The 24,191-nt window shown below is 36.1% G+C and overlaps 1 protein-coding gene across 15 annotated transcripts in view; it reads left to right on the top strand.

Annotated features, from left to right (window-relative positions):
• The window catches only part of CEP170 (centrosomal protein 170), a 134,939-nt gene extending 113,233 nt beyond the window's left edge, over positions 1–21,706 (top strand). For 10 of the 15 annotated variants that reach the window (XM_087424473.1, XM_087424482.1, XM_087424485.1 and 7 more), the window contains 6 exons: positions 2,856–3,033; positions 5,061–5,231; positions 9,290–9,378; positions 16,920–17,013; positions 17,740–17,791; positions 19,373–21,706. In XM_087424473.1, coding sequence (XP_087280599.1) covers positions 2,856–3,033; positions 5,061–5,231; positions 9,290–9,378; positions 16,920–17,013; positions 17,740–17,791; positions 19,373–19,662 — 874 coding nt within the window. In that variant the 3' untranslated portion in view covers positions 19,663–21,706. The remainder of the gene's footprint in view (positions 1–2,855; positions 3,034–5,060; positions 5,232–9,289; positions 9,379–16,919; positions 17,014–17,739; positions 17,792–19,372) is intronic. The other 5 variants (XM_087424484.1, XM_087424481.1, XM_087424476.1 and 2 more) reach the window with 3 other exon arrangements.
• The last annotated feature ends 2,485 nt before the right edge of the window (positions 21,707–24,191 follow it).

The raw sequence follows: 24,191 nt of genomic DNA, 5'->3' as shown, positions 1-24,191 counted from the left end.
GATGTTATAGAACTTAACCCTTAATCTGTATTTCCTTCCTTTGGACTATTGTCCCAAAGAAAATGAAAATGAAATGTGAAAATTACCTGTTAATTTTTCAAATTTGAAGGCTTGAGTTTTTATTGGTATTGCAAAGGAAGCAGAGGGATTGCAAAACTCTGAATAAAATGTATCCTTTTAGAATTTCCTCCTCTAGCAGATTTGATGGGGCGGAGATTGAGAATAAGAGCAAGGGTAAAGTTTAAAGAAAGAGCATAGATACCAAAGATGTAAAGAAATACATTATTATAAAATATTCCAATAATTGTAATCTAGAAACATTATGGAATTAATTTGTAAGTTTAAATTTAACAACTATATGAGTAGATTCATACTCTATATTGAATCATAAATCTGCTATTTCTACTTGAAGATATTCGTAACTTTGGGTTTTTTTTCTTGATAATTTTATTTGCCTTTTACAATTCCTACTACTGGTTTTAGTGGATGCTGAGATTTTTTAAGCAATGTGGATTTAAATTAATTTAATAGTCTGTATTATTGAGTCAAGTTTTAAGAATTGCCATGCAGAGAAACAGCTGGCATATATACAGCATACTTGCAAATTAAAAGAAGGCCTTTTGGGTGCTTATTGATTGAACAATATACGTCGTATATACATTGAGTTGTTCATTTAAGAAAATTTTTACTGTATAACATGTTGAGATTGCTGTTGTCCCTGTTTTTCCTAATTAATTCATACTGCTTTCTACAAATATCAGAAGCTTCATTGTACAGATGTCTGCATAAAAAACTTTAAAGAAAAAATAGGTTTTTGGATAAGCTAATGCCTTTTTTTTTTTTTAATCTCGTTAAGCTTGGTTATTCTGTTTCTCGTCCTAGTTCTTTTATTTCAGGAAATTGCAAGAATTGAATATATTATCTAAGGGAACACTTTAAACCCCTTCTCAGAAGAATTACATCAACAGTTAACAAGTTTTTAAAAATTATACTGGGAATGATAATGTGAGATGTAGCCTGACATAATAAAAAAATCTGGTACACCACTTACTATTTGTGACCTTAACCAAAAAATGATCATATAACCTCTCCTAAGCCTCATTTTCCCCTCATCTGTGAAACAAGATGATTAGTATCTGTCATAGTGGTTGTGAGAATTAAATGAGTTGATGAATATAAAGCTTCTTTATCATGGTGCTCATTATATTATAATATGATGGTTTTGATTGTTTTATAATGTAATGGTGCTCATTACATTTATTCTAAGCTTCTTAGGACAGAGACCCTGTCTGCTTCTTCACCGTTGTAGCCCTTAGGACCTAACACAGTGCCTGGCACATAATAAGTAATCAGTAAATATTTACTGGTGTTCTTCCTACCTTTTTGGATTGGTAAATAAAAAAGGAATTGAGCACAGATTGCTTCTGTTGGGCCATAAGCTTCAATTTAGCCTCTCTTTTTAGGTCTATAGTTAAAGTTTTCTGCAATTACCACATTCCTTGTAAGTCTTTCAAGCTCACAATTTGCATAAGTTAAAAAAAGTATTACTTTGCACTTTGGATTTTAAAGTTGCATAAGCTTTCACGTGAACTTTTAAGAATGTTCTGTCATTCCAAAACCTCCCATGTGGATGTAGCCAAATTGAGTTCATGTGCAGCAGATGCATAACTTAGAAAACTTGCAAGTCTCATTGAATTGAAATCTTTTTGAGAAAAACAAGAATATCGATGGTAGATTTTGTAAGTTTTTCCCTCTTAAAAAAATAGGAGTAAGGAAAAAATTCTGTTTTCTCCTTTAATTATCACTGACAACAATTACTTAGTTATTCACTCCAGGCAGCTAAAAACACAAGTAAATGGCTTTATGGAAATGAGCTGTAAACCTGGGATCTGGCCCTGACTTAGCTGCTTTCAAGTTGTGTGGTCCTGAGCAAGCCATTTGGTTTCTCTGAGAATGTGTCCCTGTTCACAATCAGTTAGATAGGTCCTGTCTTGCACGAGCTTTGTGACCCTCAGATGACGTAACATGTACTACATGAAGTGCTATGCGTAGTGTAAAGTGCCGTGTTGGGGTTCCTAACCTCTTGAGACCGTAGACCCCTTTGGCCATCTGGGGAAGCTTATGGAGCTCTTCTCGGAATAATGTTTCTAAATGCATAAACGTAGAATACTTAGAGTTACAAAGAAATGCAATTATATTGAAATACAGCTGTGAAAATATTTTTAAAGTGATACAGTAATGTACAGTTCTTTAACATATCAAATGGAGCGTTATTGCTGTGGGTTTAATGACTGCGGGAATTTTGAAGTAGTGATGATTGTAAATGTTTGGAGGTACCTGTGGCAACTATAGTGTGATTTCTGTTGGTGACAGAAATCCCCAGGATTGCTAATACCACTATTGTTTGTTGCTTGTATTTATAATTCAAAGAAATGCTAAGCTTCAGTTGGAGGTTAGTGAAAATAAAGTTGTAATTGCTTTTTCCCATCCAAGTTCATGGACTCTTTGAATTCTGCCCACCACCCCCAAGTTTAAGAACTCTTGTGATATATTTATCATAGTCATTAACAGTAACAGTGTCTTTTAAAAGGCATAGCACTACTTCACGGTGTTTAACATATATTTTTCAAAGTGACAGCTTGTAGATTATGTGGAATTTAGTTTTATTAATTTTTGGAGTTAAAGTTTAAGACTTTGAGTATCAAAATAGTTCATAGCATTTCTAAAGAATCTTAGGTTTTGGGTACAAATCTTTACTTAGATAAACAACTTATGTAACTGATTCTATTATAAATGATTGTTTCTAGAGCTGTTATTTAAAAGAGATTAAACTTCTTTTCTCAAATTATTACCAGGATCAGCCAAGATCTTGCTCTCATTGCTCGGGAAATCAACGATGTAGCAGGAGAGATAGATTCAGTGACTTCATCAGGCACTGCCCCTAGTACCACAGTAAGCACTGCTGCCACCACCCCTGGCTCTGCCATAGACACTAGAGAAGAGGTAGGAGATCTTCATGGAGAAATGCATAAGGTTCTTTCTTTTCTTTATTTCTTTTGCTTTTAGCTTTTTGCTTAGTTTATTTTAGTTATGTCCTCCCTCCCTGTGTGCATGAAGCTCTGCATTTTCCAACTTTGCTTTAACAAATTTATATTTTTGTAACAAAATGAATAAAGGCTAACATTTGGTCTACTATTAACATGAAGCTATAAAATTATTCAAAATAAGCACTTTGCTAATTATTGGTCCATAGTTTAACTTAAAATCTGAATATAAATGGTATATGAAAAGCAAACCAAAATTTGATAAATGATTGTATAACGTTTCTGTAAAGTTTGGCTATGAAAATACTCCAATTAAAAAGGTATTTTCATAGCTAGTTAACTAGGAGATATCTCTAATAGCAAAGAAAGAGAAAAATTCTACAGTTTTCACTGCTTTAAATAATTCTGTTGATAAATACATACACACGAGGATGCTTTGAAAATTGAAACATATATACACACACACGCACACACGTACAAATACATATATATTCAGTTTTGAAGCATTCCTATAAATGCTGAGATATAAGTTAGCATATATAGACTATTGCCCTTCCAAACCCGGGCTTCCTGCTCTCCCACTCCAGGGGACACCATCTGCATAGCGTTGCTCTAGAAGGTACCTTTAACATAGAGTATAAAATTAATGGTACTCTGGCCGTATTGAGTCTCTTGATCTGTTGCAGAAATGCAAGCAAAAGATTGGCATTTGAAAAAATGAACTAAGTTTTCCTAGGACAAAGCCACACTCATTTATTTAGTTATCGTCTGGCTGTTTTGTGTTACAATGTCAGAACTGAGTAGTTGCACAGAGACTGTGTGGCTGCAAAGCCTAAAATATTTATTCTCTGGCCCTTTACAGAAAAAATTGGCCACTCTCTAATACTGATGATTCCACTTCCTTAATTTTATACAACAGTGTTCTCAATAGTAGCCAAAAATGGCTAGCCTTTTTGACAAATTTAATTTCGGTAAACTATGCTAATAATATTTTCTTCAGTTGCTTTTTGTCATATTCTTTTTATAATCTAGTTCTTTAAAGGTCATTTTTTGGTTGTTTTATTTTCCCCTTCATGTAGTGTCTAATTTGGTAAATGATGTTTCATTAGTCTGTGTAGAGTTTTGTTACCATATTGATCAACTATAAATGTATATAAAATCATCCTCATTGGTGAAAAACAAAAGGATCTTCTTGGTGGCAAGACATACACAATTCTTATGGTACATTTAGAATGATTAAGATATTATTTTCTCAGCTGTCTAACTAAATTTTACCTAACATGATTGTACATTCATTCAGACCCAGTAAAATTATTCAGACATTTCATTGAATAGACCTTCATTTTTCCTTTTTTGTTTTATTTCTGAATATTATACTAGAGTTTATTCCTTCTTCAGTAAACCTGAGTTACTTTGTATTGTATGTGTAATTTGTACTGTAGATGGCACTATATCATTTTGACTGGGATATGTAATTTCTGTAGCATTGCTAAAAGTGTAAATAAGACCAAAATACTTATTTTATGGATTTAAAAGGGTTTTCCTTTTGTAAACTTAATTGGAATTTGCTGTTTATGTATCTGTGAAGAAATTTGGTGCCTGGATTTGGGGAGGAAAAAACAAGATAGGAAACTAAAAGGAAAAGAAATATTATCTTACACTAGTAAGGCAATCTGAGTAAAATGAACTCCTTGTCCATCTACATGGTGCAGTTTTTTCTATTTACCATCTGTTTTCCATTTGGGGGAAATCTGATCCATGGAAGAATCGAATTTAATATACCTATATATTTTGGATTTTGAAAATAAAATCTATGTAGGTGAACATCTATTTTATAAAACAGACACCTTTGAAGTACTTATAAAAAGAAAGAGTAATTGGTTTATTGAAGATATCATGCTTCTGTTACTACCTCAGAATGGAATAACTTCTGTCTAATCATAAAAATTTTAATGCCAGTATCTGTACTTTTCCAAATTACTCTATTCTCATAAGGGTTTGCTTTGGTCCTATTAGTTGGTGGATCGTGTTTTTGATGAAAGCCTCAACTTCCGAAAGATCCCTCCATTAGTCCATTCTAAAACACCAGAAGGAAACAACTGTCGGTCTAGTGACCCAAGACCTCAACCCACAGAGCCTCCTGATCACTTAACGATTACGAGGCGGAGAACATGGAGCAGGGATGAGGTAAGTGAGCCACAGACCTTAACAGATGGCAGAGGAGGCACATCCCATCAGTGGGGAAGGGAGGAACTGTTAGTAAAGAGAGCTGGGAAAGAAGTGCTCGTCCTCATGGGTAGAATGAAATTTCATCCAGATATCACATCATATACAAATAATTAACTCCAAATGAGGATGAAAGCAAAACTTAAAATTTTTCATAAAATATAGGTAAATAACTTTCAACATTGTAGTAGGGAATGATTTCTTAAAAGACAAAAAAAGTTTTGACTTTAAAATAAAAGATTGATAAATTTAAGTATATTAAAGGACTTTTGCAAAACATACAGCCAACAGAGAATTAGTACACAAGATATATAAAGAACTCCTACCAATTAATTAAAAAGGTAAAAACAGCCCAATAGAAAAATTTGCATAAAACATGAATAGCGTTTTACTGAAAATACCTAAGGCCTAAAAAATATGAAGAGATGTTCAACTTCATGAGCGTTCAGAGAAATACATTTTAAGGCTACGATGAGATTATATAAATTCAATTGGCAACAAATTAAAAAGTCTTAAAATATTAAGTGTTGGAGAAGATGTGGAGACATTATTGTTGTTGGTTGAAGTTAAATTGGTGCAATCACTGTGGAAAACAGTTTGACCTTATTTCTTAAAGTTGAACATAAGCATATCACAGATCTAGCAGTTTTACTGCTAGTATATGCCCAAGAGAAACCTGTTCCCATTGACAACAGAAGCCATGCCAAAAATATTTATAGTAGCATTGTGTATAATAACAAAAAGTTGAAATCAATCTAAGTGTTTCTACCAGCGGAAAAGTGAATGTATAAACTGGTATGTTCACAAATTGAACAGTTATAGAGTAATCAAAACAAATGAACTATAGCAATATACAACAATATGGATGAGTTTTAACAATATTACATTAAAAAATAATTAAGATAAAAAACAGTTCTCAAAAGAGTATATATAATGTGGTTCTCTGTCATCAGTTTTAAAAAATGAAAATATACCCTTAGGACAGAAGTAGATCTAACAAATGATGTAAGGAGGAAGGCGAGGGAACCATGAGTGGGGTTGAGGATGTTGTTTACCTTGGGTGGAGTGAGGCAGGGAGATGGGGTTGGGGAACTCAGATGACTAAAGGTAGATTATATCAGTCACCTGTTTCTCCATAACAGACCACAAAAATCTCACTGGCGTAGAGCAATAAGCGTTTATTTGTCACACACCTGTGGGTTAACTGGTACTGCTCAACTGGACGATTAAAAGTTGTAGGTTGGGTCCAGGTTTGCTCCATGTGTCTGTGAAAGTGCTTGGACCAGTGAGCTAGCTAGGGCTTGTTCTTAGTGTGTGTGTGTGTGTATATATATATATATATATATATATATATATATATACTTTTCTTTTTTTGTGAGGAAGATCAGCCCTGAGCTAACATCCATGCTAATCCTCCTCTTTTTGCTGAGGAAGACCAGCTCTGAGCTAACATCTATTGCCAATCCTCCTCCTTTTTGTCCCGAAAGCCCCAGTAGATAGTTGTATGTCGTAGTTGCACATCCTTCTAGTTGCTGTATGTGGGACGTGGCCTCAGCATGGCCGGACAAGTGGTGCGTCGGTGTGTGCCCAGGATCCGAACCCAGGCCGCCAGTAGCGGAGTGCGCGCACTTAACCGCTAAGCCACGGGGCCGGCCCACTAGTTGTTCTTGTCCTGGTTATATCAGAAACACAAGAGAGCAAGCGCTACCATGCAAGCACATTTCAGGTCTTTGCTGTGTCGTGTCTGCTAACATCTCATTGTTGAAAGCAAGTCACATGGCTGAGGCCAAAGGCAGGGGGAGAGAAGTGTCCTTAATGGAGACTCTGGAGGGAGTGAATGTTTTGAACAACATCTATTCTCTCACATTGGTTATTGTTAGGTCCTAGCTTTCGTTTCGGGTGGTAGATTCACAAGTGCTCATTACATTATTAAAGAGAAAGAAAGAGAAAGTGGTCCAGGTTGGACCAGTGATGTGTGTCAGGAATCAAGAATTATGATTAATTCTGTGTACTTGAGACCCAATGTGGATATAAATTATTAAATTGTCATTTAAAAAAATAAATGTTGCAGTGAGAAATCAGGGAAAGAGGTTTATTGAAAAGGTTTATGGTCATGGAAAGTAGATGAAATGAGTTTGGGAAAAAATTAAGAATAAAAAGGTGTTTATTCACCAAAAAATGGTTATTTCAAATAGCACTGTGGAAAGAGCTAATTGAGGAAGGACACACAGAGGTGGTTCAGGTACAGGCTTGGGGGCTGGGTAGAAGGAGAATATAGAAAGGAGCAGTTAACAAGAAGGGTTTAATCACAAGTTGGCATTTGTGTATCTCTGGATTTAAGGAACAGGAGCTAAGAGTTCGTATGTAAGAACATATATGTTTGCAGTTATACTGAGTAGGAAAAAATCTATCTGCTGGAAAAGCAGGTAGCTAGCTCCCTAGTTGCAATATGCTGGATAGTTTTACAACACACTCTGTCTGTCCTGGCCTGGTGGTGCATTTGTTGTTCTTGGTATCAGGAAGAAGTCCCATCCACTAGTCTTATCTATACTCATTCTGTCCTGAGGTCTAAGAAGATAAATTCCTCTGAATGTAATAAAACTACATAGAAGTTTATGTTTTTAAAGAGAATGGAAATATCTAGATTGATAGTTATTTCAAAGTTGATATCAGAAAATTTTTTAATACATTGTGACACTGAAGTACACTTTATCGGTTAGGACAAAGATATCCTTTTCTGTGTTATAATCTTTCCTTAGACTGTCCTGCCCTTTCTCACTCCTTCCTAATTAATATATGTCTCCCACTCTTACTAGACTTGTTTCATCATGGCTCACAGAATATCATTATGCTTACGTATCCTTTCATTGTCTTTATCTTGCTTTCCACATCTTAAGTAACCTTTTATTGATACCCTACTAAATTCAAATCCTTGTCATTCTTAAATTCTGTTTTCCTTGATGCTTTCTTTATTTATGCCACCCCTCACTGAACTCTCTTTGGTTAGAATTGTGCAACACTGAATCACAAAATTTAGTACTTAGTTACATTGTTTTTCATAAAACATTTAGTGGTATTTCCCATGTATTACTATTGTGTCTCCCACTGGCCTGTAAAGCTTCTTAACGTCCAAGGCCGTATTTTATTTTCTGCATTTTCTTACAGAGTCCGGGTACAGTTCTAATAATGTAATGAGCTGATTTTGAAACCACATCTAGCCCCAAGTTCAGTCTTTTTTCTAGTGTTCTACACTAGCTATGTTGTTCATGATTTAGCCCTTGGCAAACTCCAGCTTACAGGCCAAATCCAGCCTGCCACCTGTTTTTGTAAATAAAGGTTTATTACAGCACAGCCATGCCCCCTAGTTTGCATCTTATCTATAGCTACTTTTGCTACAATGAGAGAGTTGAGCAGTTGTGACAGAGACCATATGGCCTAAAATCTTCTTTCTCTGGCCCTTTACAGAAGCAGTTTGCTAGCCCCTGGTTTTGCCCATGAATTTCAACTGGGGTGGTACCCACCCCCATCATAAAAAATTATTATGTTGAGTAAATTTTTAAAAATTATCTCTCCCGCTAGACCCTGCCCTGGAGAGCAAGGATTGTAAGCTTCTTGATCTCTATATGCATATTATTTGGTGAAAGAATAGATAATAAACTTAGTATTCTAAATTATTTATATTTTTTGTTTTATGATAATTTGACTTGGAAGCATGAGAGACAGGAACATGATAGTAATTGAAGATAAGATAATATGGATTATTTTCTGTAAGTGATATGACCAAAATAATATGGAAACTTGACAAGTTATTTAACAAAAAGGAACTCCTTTGTTGATATTTATTTCTTTCTCAATTTAGTTGCACATTACTCTAATTACATTCTTCATTGGTCTTTTATTAAAATTAGCATAAATACCAAATGCCCCTAAATGTAGTGAGTTGTAACTAACTAGTATTCTTGGTGGTTATACATCCAGTGTTGATATTTCAATGTCTCCTTTTTCTTTGGATGTTTCAGGTCATGGGAGATAACCTGCTGCTGTCATCCGTCTTTCAGTTCTCTAGGAAGATAAGACAGTCGATAGATAAAACAGCTGGAAAGATCAGGTACTGTTTTGTTACTCAAACCTCCTTGCTTATATTCTTTTTTTTTTTTTTTTTTGTGAGAAGATCAGCCCTGTGCTAAATAACATCTGCCAATTCTCCTCTTTTTTTGCTGAGGAAGACTGGCCCTGGGCTAACATCTGCGCCCATCTTCCTCCACTTTGTATGGGACGCCGCCACAGCATGGCTGACAAACAGTGCGTCGGTGCGCGCCCGGGATCCGAACCCGCGATCCCCAGGCCGCCGCAGCGGAGCGCGCACACTTAACTGCTTGTGCCACTGGGCCGGCCCCTCCTTGCTTATATTCTTGACAGTCGCCTCTTCCAATTCTTGCAAGCCTGCTATCACAGCTGTTAGGAAGTAGTGAAGTCAGTGGTACTGAATCTTACTGCTGCCACTACTGCATTCCTTCCTTTTTAGGTGTAAGTAGTAGCCGTGTGCTAGATAGCAAGGAGGGGACAAAAAGAGAGACAAAAGTCCCAGATAATCAGTCCCTTTATATTTGAGAGCTAACAGCTATAATAACTTAGATTAATTTTATTAATAACCGGAAACAATTTGCTTTTCCACAAAATAATAGTAAATATTTTAAATTAAGAGACTTTTGGGGCTGCTTTTTTTTTTTTTTTTTTGGTGAGGAAGATTGGCCCTGAGCTAACATCTATTGCCAATCTTCCTCTTTTTGCTTGAGGGAGATTGTCACTGAGCTAACACCTGTGCCAGTCTTCCTCTGTTTTCTGTATGTGGGATGCAGCCACAGCATGGCTTGATGAGTGGTGTGTGGGTCTGCACCTGGGATCTAAACCCACCAACCCTGAGCCACTGAAGTGGAGCACGTGAACGTAACCACTATGCCACTGGGTGAGCCCCTGGGGCTTCTTCTATAAGATGTTAAACTTTAATCTAGTTTCATCTTCCTCATCAGTAGAGAGGACAGCATGTGTACTGTCGTAAGACTCAGAAAATTTATGTAAAAAGGCTTTAGACAGTGGAAAACTAGGTTTTCTAATTCCTTTGCTATTTATTTCCGTTGAGTTATAGTAATTTTTCATTGTCTGACCCCTTCACTAGCCTGCACCTTGTGTACAGGGACTATGTCATATTGAACTCTATTTCTCAGTTCCCTGCCATGAAGTATGTCCAGTGTCATCTCTCATCACCCCCTAGCCCTCTCACGTGACCTAGTTGTCCACTATCTGACACCTCTCCCTGTCCTTCAGGACTTAAATTGCGTGGCAGTTTCTCTAAGAACGCTTCTCAGAATTTCCTCAAATGCTCTTGCTCCGGGCGCCCACAGTATCGCATCCTGTATTTCCCTTATGCTTATCGCACTGAATTGTAATTACCTGCTTACTTGCCTGCCTTCTGCACTTAATTGTGAGGGCATCAGAGCAGTGCTGGACAAATAATATGCAGTCAAAAGTCATTCAATCAGTGACTGAATTTGGAGACTTCATTCCCATGTAAGATTCTTTTAATCAATGTTTATTTCATTTATTTACTCCTTTGGTCAATAATCTTTCCATAATGCCCTAGTTCTAGAATATACTTTTAGTGAAATTAAATTCAAAATGATGACAGTTATGTATCACCTTCAACGACATTGAGTACTTGAGCCAAACTTGAGGCGTGACTCCGGATGTTAGTAATAGGCATGTGGTTGGGGCCTACTGGTTTGTTAATTCACGTGTAATAACTAATTGATTAAGTGTACATTTTTTATCCTACAAATTTCAGTTGGGCTTTTTTACCCCAGGGAAGGGTGGACTGCCTTTGTCTCTGGCTACGTGCTGTGTTAGCAGATCACGGGAGGGTAGGTTGTCCTGTGGAGGAGAGCCCTCTTAGTGTGAGAGAAGACGGGATCAGCAGACTCGGGAGTGATGTGGTCATTAAAGGGACACAGACAGTCCCCACCTGGGATGGTATTAGAGTGCCAATGATGCGGTCACTGAGGGTGATTGAAAGGAAAACAGTGGACTCATTTCTAAGCCCAATCAGAAAGTATAAAATGTGATTTTTATAAAAAGCATGAACCTAATGTGATTTCTCTAAAAATCAATTACAAACCTTAAAATGTGTACATTTTTTAATTTAGTAAGGATCCAATGAAATTATATTGTTATACTTTTTATTTATTCTCTGTAACTAGTGATTTTAATACTAAGAAAAAGGAAAAAGGGTGATTGGGCTTAGATGGAATAGAAGTTGTGAATAGTAAAATACGGATAATATTAAAGCACAATAATGAAATTAAGACAAATCACATGTAGGTAGCAGGAAGGGCTAACTTAATACAAGCTGACTTGGCTCAGATAAATGAGCTAGAATGTGAATTCCATAGGGGCCGGGGTCTCTGTCTAATGGTAAAGTGCCTAGAATATGCTGTATTCTATTAATTATGTTATATTAAATTATTATTCTGTAGGAAACTCATAAGAATACGTGAGAATTGATAAGGGTAAATTATCTTGAAAAAATAATGGATAGCAACATAATTGTAGTCATTAAAATAACTTTTAAAATTAGTTATATGTACAAGATGCTGATTAAGAAAATCCAAACATTCAGTTGCTTTTTAAGTGTTAAGGCAGTATGCCTTGTATTCCCACCAAATTTGAAGAGGCTGTTGATGTACTTCACTGATATTCTTTTGAAAAAGTAAAGATATCATTAAGTGGAAAGACCAAGGTGTAGAAGAGTAAATATATTATGAGCTCATTTGTATAAATGAACCTGGAGGGAAAAAATATGTGCGTGTATGTAATAGATATGTAAATTTTTATGAAATATTTATATTTTTTAACCATATTCTGTATTACTTTGGTTAAAAAAATAAATTTAAAAAATTAGAAATAGGACAAGACAGTGTAGATTACATTATTCTTTTTAACATAGGAGAATTTAAATTAATTCTTCTAGAAGGCAATAAAGTGAGGAGGAAGTCTGGTATATGTTTTAGGAATATCAAGATATGGACTCCAGGTATAAAAGAAGGCTCAAGGTGACTTTATATAAAAATACCTCTGAAACTCATTGATGCTATAGCTTAATTTATTTCTAATTCCCATAATTAAAATTTTAAAATATGATGAAACCAGGTCCAAATATGGTTTGTGAATTGTAATATTCCACACAAATATAATTTTATATTGCTTATATATTGAAATAATACATTTCATCAGTGTTTGATGAATATCAGTAATCATGGTAAAAACACATTGAACATTTTTATTGAATTATAAGCCTAACTATCTAGTATAAGAGAAGTCATTTAGATAATATTTTTTAAAAGCTATTTCAAAAGTATCTTTTTAAAATATTGTATTGGTGTTCTTAAAAAACAACCATTTTAAATATGTTTTAAGCTACTGTAAGAGCAAGTTGCTTTATCTTCCAGTAAATTTAGAAGGATAATCTATATAGCTACATTTTACATAGCATTAGTCAAAAACTGGGTGAAGTGAGAGGGCTAGAGGATGAAGAGAGATGACACTAGAGAGATAAGGAAGGATCAGTTCAGGCAGAATTTGTTAAGGAGTTTGGACTTTATCATAAAAAGCTAATACATCAAATATATGTCCTCTTGATATACCAGTGATATCTATAAAGATACCGTGTAAATCTCATCATGTAGTCGTGTGACCCGCCAACTGGAAAACCTGGAGGTCTCCTTACCTATAAATAAGGATCCCATGTTATTTCATCCCACCTACTGAAATACAAGTCCTCCTTCCCCAGTAACTGGATCCTTATCCACTCATTCATTCATTCCCTCATTCAGCAGATTTTCATAGAGTACCTGCCTTGTACCATTCTCTCTTCCTGTTGACTGTACCTTACCACAGAATATCTTTCTCAGCCTGCACTGAATTTCCTTCCTAGTTTCCTCCAAAGAAAAATATTTCTTGTAGCTTTAACATCTAATTACAATTGAGACCAAAAAACACATTGATTTATTGGTTGATTGATTAATTGATTTTGCTGTCTCAGAAATTTGACAGAATTTAGAAAGTTAAAAAAAATAGATGTGAAAATACCTCAGTAGAGTTTGTTTGATGTTATTTTGTTGCCTTCAGTTTGAGCATTGAGTTTTACTAAGTGTAAAGCACTATGGCAGGCTCTGTGGAAGATAATAGGGAAAATAAATCATCCTTACTATTGTAGAGTTTGAAATCTGGTTGGCAAGGTGAAGCATGTATACAATTAACTGTTGTACAGAATATCATGTGATAGATTATTGCCCAGTTAGAGGTAAAAGCAGAGGAAGAGTCATTTTCACCCAGGACTCTCAGGAAAGGCTTTGTGGAGGAGGTAATATTCAAAGGTAGGTCTAATTTTTGATAAGCAAATCTAAGGGGGAGAGGCCTGAGCCTTTAGCATGGAAAGGGCCAGGATAGTCTGGGGAATGACTGGTCTTTAAGCTTTGTGCCTGGAGTTCTAAACTCAGATGCCTGCCTGGGCCTGTCTAAAGGTACACCTATTTAAATTGTTCTAATACTTTCTGTAGACTCAATTAAAAATATTTATACAAGAACTGTTTTGCGGCATTCTCGTTGTATAGTCGTGCACGTGCACGGCATAATGAAGTTTCAGTCAACAATGGCACACACGCAAAATGGTGGTCCCATAAAATTAGTACCATATAGCCTAGTTGTAGTAGGCTATACCATCTAGGTTTGTGTAAGTACTACAGGGAAGGAAAAAATTTTCCTCTACCCTTTTAGGTTCTTCTGGCTGGTCTGAGAATTAAACTGACATGAGACAGATTAACAGGAGAAAAACGAACAAAAGTTTAATAACGTGGGAGAAACCCAGGAAAACCGAGTAACTTGCCAGAATGGCTGAAGCCCTCACCTGAAATACCATCCTCAGCCAAAGACAAAAGAAAATGTTGGGGTTGGGGAGAGTCAGGGACTTCAAAGGGAAGGAAGGCAATTCACAGGTAGGTGAAAAGGAGCAAACATTTGGAAATCAAGTGTGTGTTTGTCCGCACAAAAACAGAAGAACACAGAGGGGAGCCCAACAAACAGGCTTTTCTGGGTTCCTCCCTGTCTACCCCCTAGTTCATTTTATGCTGAGGTTATGCTCACTTTCTCAGGTGGGTTTTTTATCTGAACTCTTAGGCAGTTAAGAGGGCGGTAACAAGAAAAACTTTCTGACTCCTTTGTTTCTTAAAAATAATCAGCCTAAAATAATCGTCATGTTAAAGAGACACATTTTGGGGTGGCAAGTTTGTTCCCATTCAGTACACTCTATGACATTTGCACAAAGATGAAGTTGCCTAATGACGCGTTTCTCAGAACGTATCCCTGTCGTTAAATGACACATGACTGTATTCCATGTGAAAGTGCCCCCTCAAGTTGTGTAACATGGCCCTGCGTTGGTGGACTCCAGTTTGCAGCCCCCAATTTGCATGTATTGAGGCATAGTGCTAGAGAATAGATTGTGGAGGACGTAGAATGTGAGCCTAGGACTCTTCCTAAAACCAATTGCTTTATCAAAAAGGATTTTTAGCTTAATAGATAAATGATTGAATTAAATTAGCTTTGGAATTTAATGTTTGCATGCTGACATTTAGTCTAACTAGTGTTTTGAATCTGTAACGTAAGATGAGGATCATTTGAAAACTATGATTTTTTTCCTGCAAGATCCATAATGACCTTTGCACAAAAACAGTTAAGGTCTAACCATTATGGCCTGGCCTAAAGTAATTTCTTGATATAGTTTTCTGCTTCCTTAGTATTTAAATATTGTATTAGAGTTCACTTCGTAAAGCCAAAATGATAAGTTTGGCTTCTTAAATATGTACCACAATATTTACAAATTATCTTAAACATTTTTATCCCTTCAGTGGCTTAGAACTTTGGAAACCTTTTTTTGTGTGTGAGTCAAGAACCTCAGGTGACAATTCTAAGCCATTTTCACCAAAAGTGAAATATATATGGTTTAACAATTTGAAAAGCACGAGCATTATACCCAGTAACCATCTTCTGGCAAAATCCACTGAATCTTCGGCACCATGTGGCCAAGCGCAGAGTCCCTGTATTGTATGAGTCTGTTGTAGTTCTGAGTTGGTCCACGCAGTAGTCGTTGCTTTCTTACTTCCACCAATCCTAATGCTAAAGGACTCTCTTACAGAGCACATAATAATTTACTTATGCCTTAATATCATAGTCACTAGGACAACAGCTCTTACATGGCTGTCAAAGATGTTTAGTCTCTTGGGTTTAGGAAATTCAACAGTAAGTCAGAAGATTATTTTTAGATTCTAGACCCATTATTGTCTTTTTAAGCATGGTTATGTGTAATTGTAGATGTTCCAGACTTGATTGGATGTTGATGAATTTCATGTTTTTCAAAAAGTTGAAGCTGACATATTTGTCTTTGAAGAAATACAAAGAAGAATGTAGTTTAGTTTACTCCTTAAATACTGATCAGCTTCCAATAGTAATAATTTAGTTACTTGTACAGTGTTGATGTTTATATAAGGCAGTTAAACTAGATTTCCAGACTCAGTGAAGAAACTGAAAAGGTGCCTAGTATTTACATCTGTCTGAAACTGCTGAGTCATATCTCGTAGATTATGAAGGATTCCGGAGAGAAGGATACCACATTTGAAAAACAAACCAAAATTTTGTAGTGCTTTATTTTATGTTAATATATTTGAATTTAATTTCTAACATAACGATAATTATCTTTATTGGCAATTGCTTTTATCAAAAAGCATAGTGTCTTAACTCCTAATGGGTTATTATATACAAATATACTAACGTGAATTAAGATTTTTAAAGAAAAGTACAGTAAGTACTCCAATTTTCCACCTTTAAAATAGTGTTCACACTTTGCTTAATCAAGAAGATGCCTCTTCCTGTACAGGCATGCACCGCATAACAACATTTCGATCAATGACAGACCGCATATATGACAGTGGTACCATAAGATTAGTACCATAGCGCTTAGGTGTGTAGTAGGCTATACCATCTAGGTTTGTGTAAGTGCACTCTGTGATGTTCACACAACGACAAAATTGCCTAACGCATTTCTCAGAACGTATCCCCGTAATTAAGCAACACATGATTGTATAAAGAGGCCTTAAGAAACACAGTTGTTCATGTGTAATTCAGCTTATTTTCATCTTCATTTTATTTTATGTTTTAACTATGTATGTTGTTCTAGCTAAACAAAATTATGTTTTCATTGTAAGTGGTGGTTATATGATTATTTATAAATATTAGTTAAAATTTTGGGGTTATATCGTCATCTATATTTGTTTTATATTTGGTTTTCAGTAAAGAATGAGATAAATACTAAAGCGTTTATGGTATATTCATAACCAGTCAGTTACTTTTTTAATATAGATCTCTCACATAAATGAGTTTATTGGTAATATTGGCTCAGTATTTAATTCGCAGTTCATGTAGTGTTTAGTGGTTTCTTTATCCTTGTGTAGCTTTGAAAAGATGTATTGTTTTTGTATTGTCATTAAAGATATGATAGGCTTTTAAAATGTGAAAAGTAAAATGCTTATGTTTTTTGATTTTTAGAATATTGTTTAAAGATAAAGATCGGAACTGGGATGAAATAGAAAGCAAGTTAAGAGCTGAAAGTGAGGTCCCTATTGTGAAGACCTCAAGCATGGTATGGTGATTTTTCTTTACTATTAAAACGTTTTAATGGCAGGGTTTCATTTTAAGGGAATAATGTGCTATTTTTGAACTGTTTGTTGATTAACATTTATAAAAGAAGGTATAAAGGCACAAATCTGGGAAATTTTATGCCTTCAGCTGTCTCTCACTGGGATTTAAAATGTTGATTGCTTCAAAGCTGCAGAGTGTATGAGGGAGGAACCTTTCATGTTTCTCACTATTGTGTGTTCTTGTTCTTATCGTAATTACACCTTATAAATAGGCAATTTTGAAATAAGAGCCAACTCAAATATAAGTTAACATAAGTCATTTCCATTTACTTCATTTGTACAGATTTTCATTGTTCGGAGAGTCATCCTAAAGCAAGGTTGCGGTTTATACATTTTTCTAGAGAAAATCCTTGAGCACTTTTACAAATTTGTTGCAAGGTTGATCGATACAAGTTTTTCAAAATCTTTGCTTATACAAGTGTATTATCTTGAACTTTTCATCTTCTATCATTATCTCATTGAAAAAAATAATTCTGTTTCAACATTAAAGATTTTAAAATTTGAATCGTTTACTAAATATCATAATTATTTTATATCCTGTTGCTACAGATGTAGTGCCATGAAGATAATGTTAAGTATTCCAAATAAGATGAATGTGAGATTCATTGCTTATCAAATAAAGTGTTTTGGTTCAAGTAAGCTAATTTTTGTCATTGCTTTCCCCACAGGAGATTTCTTCTATCTTACAGGAGCTAAAAAGAGTGGAAAAGCAGCTACAAGGTAAATTTACTGCTGAATTAAGTATAAAGAGCTAACAGTTTAGGACAAGTACATTCTAAGTAGTATTTCTAAAATATTGTTAGAACACTATTTGATTAAATGTAAAGACATATGGATAAAAATATAGAGTTCTGCATATCCAAATTACTCATAAAAAGGAAGTTTTAAAACCCGATATAGATAATTAAAAATATAATAAAGTGAAATCTTGGGCATATAGGCTAGATGTTATAAACTAATTCGCAGTATTATGTATATTATCTTTTATATATATAAATACTAATATATGAAAAATATGTAAAGTATTAAAATGTATGTATGCAGCTGAAAATGCTTATGGGCAATTAGCATTATTTATTTGATTTGATAGTTCTTAAATTATATTTGTGATATAACTGAAATGAACTTGTTCTAATATAAATAATAGTTGTTTGGATGGACCACAAGAGATGAGTGCATATTGGCCATAGGGACCAGAAGAGGAGGGAGAGAAGAAAATGAAAGAGACTCTGTTTGCCTCCTAAACTTTGACATGGTCTTTGTTTTGGAATGTGTCGGATCTTAATCATGCACTAACGCATACTACGTATGCCTTGACCTAGAAGTTCCCAGTGGTATGGCAAGCCGATTCCAGAGTCAACTGCTAATTCTAGTCAACTGCTAATCAATAATTCTTTATTGATTGAATTATTATAGGCATAATATGTTGTTCCTAGCTGAGTGATTCTTAACCTATGTTTAGCCTCAGCACACCTAAGGGTTATGATGTACCCCATGAGTAAAAGTGGCTTGCCAACATGGTGATTGTTAGCTGGTAGAATGAGGGTATACTTTTAAAAGGACCTCTTAAGTGATTCTTATATCTGTGGTGTTTCTGTCTCCCAGCTCCTCATTGCTTGAGATTTTCCCTCATCCACTCAAGGGTTGAAAGCTGCTCTTGAACGGGCCCCTCCCGTGGAGGTAGCAGGGTCTGGTTGGCCTGACGGGCTGCCATGGGATGTTAGTGTCTAGGCCCCGGGGCGTCCTCATGGCTCAGTGGTGCATACACCCTTGCACACAGCTGATGTTCTGGCACTCTCACAGGATGAAGGGCAGCCTGTGGTGGTAGCATGCAAAGTGTGCTGGTATTCTTCCGGCCTCCCCACCCTTCAGGTTACTCTGAAACCCATCTTAGCAACTAATCCCCAATTATCTGAGTGATAAATGTGGCTAGGAGTGTTTATTAAAATCATAACCAGTATTGTCACTATCCACTCACAATGATGAAAGCAAATTTCAAAAAAATCTTTCCTAAATTCCACAATTCCAAATCCCAGTCCTCCAACAGACTCTGAAATGCCCAAAAGTAGATGTACGCAAGGAACCAGAGAAAGCATTCAGGTCTGTACAATCTACAACATAGATCAGCCGCAGAATTATTGAAAGTCAGGTTTTAGATACAGTATAGAAAGGATTAGACAAATTTAAGCTCACATAAGCATCAGTGGTTGAAATATTATCCAAATCATAAGCAATGTTCATATTCAGACTTAACTGCACCTACAATTATATCTTTTTCCCCCACTCCTTTCTTTCCTCCAGCCATCAATGCTATGATTGACCCGGATGGGACTTTGGAGGCCCTGAACAACATGGGATTTCCCAGTGCTATCTTGCCGTCTCCACCAAAACAGAAGTCCAGTCCCGTGAATAACCACAGCAGCCCGGGTCAGACACCGACACTTTGCCAGCCAGAAGCTAGGGTTCTGCATCCTGCCGCTGTCTCGGTCTCAGCGGAGTTTGAGAATGCCGAGTCTGAGGCTGATTTCAGTATACATTTCAATAGGTTCAACCCTGATGGGGAAGAGGAGGATGTGACAGTACATGAATGACTTTCTCTTGATTGTTGAAAAGTAAATGCCTGTGGAATGACTAGGAGTATTGGAAGCAGCATAGTGTTGACTTACACAAAACAAGACAGCTTGGTCAACTACAATCTTGTTATCTCTGTCTTCTTAATTTTATTTATTTATTTTTTATCTGTAATGTGGTGTCACATTAATCTTTTAAGCCATTTAGATAACCACTTGATGCACATATAGGAAAAAGCAGATTGTGGCAGTCTCGCCTTTTGTGGTTTTATGATTTTCAAATTGAATTATATAATTGCATCCTTTCCCTTCATAGATCTTTGTTTTTTTTCTTTAAGCCATGCTGTGACCTACAAGCAAACTAAATACCCAACTTTTCTGACCCCCATGTCTCCTGTGCCAAGCTGCTCCCTGAAATGGACTTCCTCTTCATCTGTACAGATTTGTTAAATGCTTACATTTGCTTCTTAATAATAGGATTTATATTAGTATTCATGACCACTGGATACAGTGATGTATGACTCTCCACAGTCAAACTGACCTTTGAAACAGTCATTCTTGTGTTCTAAAATTTTCCAACATATATGTGATTTCTATGACTTCGTTGCTACGTAAATTGTCTTGGGGTTTACGGAGAGAACTATTATGTTTGCACTAAGATTTGCTGGGAGTGGTAGGTGACATATCTATATATCAGTAAGGACTAACCGTCTTCTTTTGTACATAGGAGATTGATAATACTGTATTTGTTTTAACCCCACAGTGTTTTACTCCACTTTCGAAAAGATCAATTTGGCACTTTTTTCCAGTTTTTTTTTTAATGGAAGTAAGATTTTGCCTCTCATTTTAGTGCAGATGATAACTAGAAAGGCTAAACTAGACAGTTTAGGTGGAGTATATTTTTAAAACTAAGAACATGTATATTGGTCCTGTGTTACCAAGTTTATATGTGACAATTGAAAAAAAATTTCCCTTGAAATGATCATGAAGTTAAAATTTTCCTCATTAGGAGACTTGGAGAACCAGTAGTCATAAGATTAGTTGATAGTTTCGCTCCTAAGCCATGAGTTGCTTCTGTGTGTTTCCCTGTAGCACCCGATAGTAAATCCTGTCTCAGTCTTAGACATGTATGAAGACCCTGCAGGACGAGAGCGACAGAGGCTCTGGCCTCTGCTACTAAACAGGAAGCCTATGAAAAATATCTTCTATAAACTTTTTTCTCTTTCCAGTAAGTTCACTTTGGATAAGTTTAAAAGGAAAGTAATTTATCTTTGTGTTTCCAGAACACTATAATTTGAGTGAATCTTAATTCAGTTAAATATTATTAGTAGACTTGGATTTTCCCCTTGACCCCATCAGTCTCATAAGGGTTAAAACTGCAACCTTTGCAACTTTTGTGAAATGGTCTTTAATATGGCAGCAATATTCCTGTGCTACATTTGTTTTAAGAAACAAACTGTACATTTCAAAACTTTACAGGACTTTTAAAAATCCTGTACTGTTGGGCCAGTTAATAAGATGCAAAAAAATCTTTTTGTAGAGATGTAAAAACAAATGTCTGTTGTATAATGGATCTCATATTTTTCTTTAAATTAAAAAAAAAAGGGTAAATGAACTATTCTCCCTGTAAAGCTAAATTCCCCGTTCTGTCTAATAAAGGAAGAGTGAAAAAAGGTTTTGAAGAATATGAATGGAAAGATACAGATTCTTTGAAAGAATAAATGATACATTAAAACAGGGTCAGTCCATTTCAAGAAAAAGTCAAACAAAACAATCACCATTGTTCCCTCTTTTGGTTAATGTTTGGGTACTGATTGTATCCACATGGAAGTAGAAGGTAAGGAGTTGTTGAGGAAGATACTAGCATCTACTCTACTTACATTATCCTTTAAGTGTTTACACAGTTTCGTTCAATTATAAACATTTGGCCTTTTACTATGTTATTTTTATTTTGTATGAATACATTATTCTCCTTATTTATTTTTGTTACATTTATTACTTATGTTATTTTGTTATGCATTTACAACTCCATTTTTAAATAAAGTGTTTCTGGAACTTCATACAATGATTGTACATTTTATTTCTTCTACCATTTGGATTGCTAGAACTTCATCAGTTTACCAAATAACTATCTATATACCCTTTTCCAAGGCTTAGCAAAAGAAAGAATCCTTTAGTTCTAATTAATATATGATAATTGTGAAATTTTATACTATTTTGACTAAAGAAGAAAATATTTTCCAGGGCAAATTATAGTAAATATAATTCTCTTAGCTTAATACTCTGATGTGATGTGCACACACACAGCATTTCTTTTTAGCTGGCCCTGAATCATCAGAAAGCTTTATGACGATATATTTAGGGAACAGGGAAGAAATTTAAAATATCTTGGAATATTAAAATCGAGAACTATCAATATGGACTCGTTTTCTTTCATTGTATTATTCATACTCAAGAATCTTGAATATCTCCCTATTACTAGTCACATTCTGTTTCTCAGCTTGACCTTCTGAGGCCTTCCATGATCTGGCCCTTCTCTGTACCCCTGATAGAGACTCTGCCACGAGTGCCTGGCAGTCTTGGGCTTCTTCATCGCTCTGTGCACTTGCTTCTTCCTCCCCTTCCTGCTTACCCTCTACCCTCCCCTTCTTCAGAGTCCCACCGACCTCTTCATGAAACTCGCCTCACTTGACTGGGCCACAGTAAAGGGCTGTGCCACACACTTGCGTTGTTCTCTTTCCTTCCCCCACTACGTATACACGTCTCTTCCTTCTAAATCATTAAAAGCATCTTTATTTCCTGGACAGACCCTGTCCTTTCAAACATCCATGCCGTTTTGCTTCCTTCATCTGTCTTTGGATTTGCTTGCTGTATATTTGCCTGACAGGATCCACTTTTGAAAGGAAACTAGACTTAGAAGCTTGGGATCTGGACCCGTTCCTCATGGCTAAAAATGCATTTCTCCATCTTCTCATCTGCAAAACGAGAGCATCCTTCTCATTATCCAAGTCCTTTCCAGTCCAAGTGGTCTGTGACTATGAAATGGTTCCCCTTCTTTTGTCCTTCAGAAAGCCTTCTCGGATTCTTTGTCCTATAAAACCTTCCTTTCATTGTGTTCTCATAACCCCTGTACTCAGTTATGGCCAGATCATATCTGTTCAACAAATATGTACTAAGCGCCTAACACGTATCTGGGCACTGAGGTTACTGGCAGTGAACAGGTGTAAACTATTGCCCTCGTAGACCTTATAGTCTAGAGGAGGGAAACAGAGAATAGAAACGAAACACTAGTCACATAAACTGACAGTGTCAGAGAGGGGGATCACACTCTGCCTTACCTCCCAGTGAGTTATTCACATAGCTGTCTCTCAATAGTTTCTTTAAGCGCATACTGCTCAATAAATGATTCAAATAAATACATTTTTATTCGTTTCCAGTTATTCCATTTCTGTGGTCTGACTTCCAACCTCCTCTTGTCCCTCAGCTCCCCTCTGCTGTAGTTAGGCCCATAGTCTCTTGGTTCACCAGAAAGTCACCTTGGTTATATCACACAATTTAACAGCGGGTTTTAGATAAGGTGTCAGGAGGCTTCTCAGGCTGTGCTGCTGCTGCCAGATCCCCAAGGGACCCCCCCAGGCAGCTGAATTCTAGCTGAAGTTTCATGCAAGTTCCCCAGGAAATTACTCCAAGGAGCTTTCTCAATTTGGAGAAGTCTGTGTTTGCTTTATTTGAATGTTGGAATGACCAGTACAGTGGAAGTCCAACTGAGGCATCTCTGAACTCGAGCTCTCAATTCACATTGTTTAACATGCTCTTGGCTTAAATTAGGTCCCTGTTCCCTCCTTTCTTCCAAGTACGGTTGGTTATCCTCATATCTCCCCTTATTCTTCTGGATCTTGACCATAAAGAAGAGCTCCATGGGGGCCCCACTTAATGTGTCCAGCACATTTCACTACCTGGAGCTGATTTTTGTTGAACATTTGGTACTTTTAGTACTCTTGTACGTACTGAAATGTTTAACACATTTGTTAGTTGATTAAAATCTTAGAGTTATCACTACTCTAACATTACTACTACTATGACATCTAACCTTAAACTCAAGGGTGAACATTCCTTTAATTTTGAGGCATGGGATATTAGATCTCGAAGGGTTAGATGTCGTGGAGTTCAACCACCTCATACATATTTGAAGTAATTGAGGCATAAATAAATACAGTAACTAGTGCTGAGTGAGGGGTTATTTTTTGCCAGCCAGTATATTAATTGCTTTACATGCATTATCTCTAATCCTCACAAAAACGGTGATGAACAAGCTGTTATTATTCATATGTTAGAGTTGAAGGAACTGAGGCTTCCTGAGGTTAAGGAATGTATTCCCAGCCCAGTGGGGATTTAGTCAAGATCTAGTTAACTTGGAAACCCAAATTCTTTGTAACCACCCTCCACTGGCTCTCACCCAGCAGACAACTGGTACAGTCTGGACAAGCCAATGCCCTGTACCTGCTCTTCAATGCTTTGGCTCGGGACCGTGACTCCAGACCTGAAGAGGC

This window comes from Ceratotherium simum, chromosome 36, assembly GCF_057802395.1.
Source record: "Ceratotherium simum simum isolate JZ-2026a chromosome 36, ASM5780239v1, whole genome shotgun sequence".
Lineage (NCBI taxonomy): Eukaryota > Metazoa > Chordata > Mammalia > Perissodactyla > Rhinocerotidae > Ceratotherium > Ceratotherium simum.
Note: the sequence above shows the minus strand (reverse complement) of the source record. Positions and strands in the feature narration are given on the sequence as shown.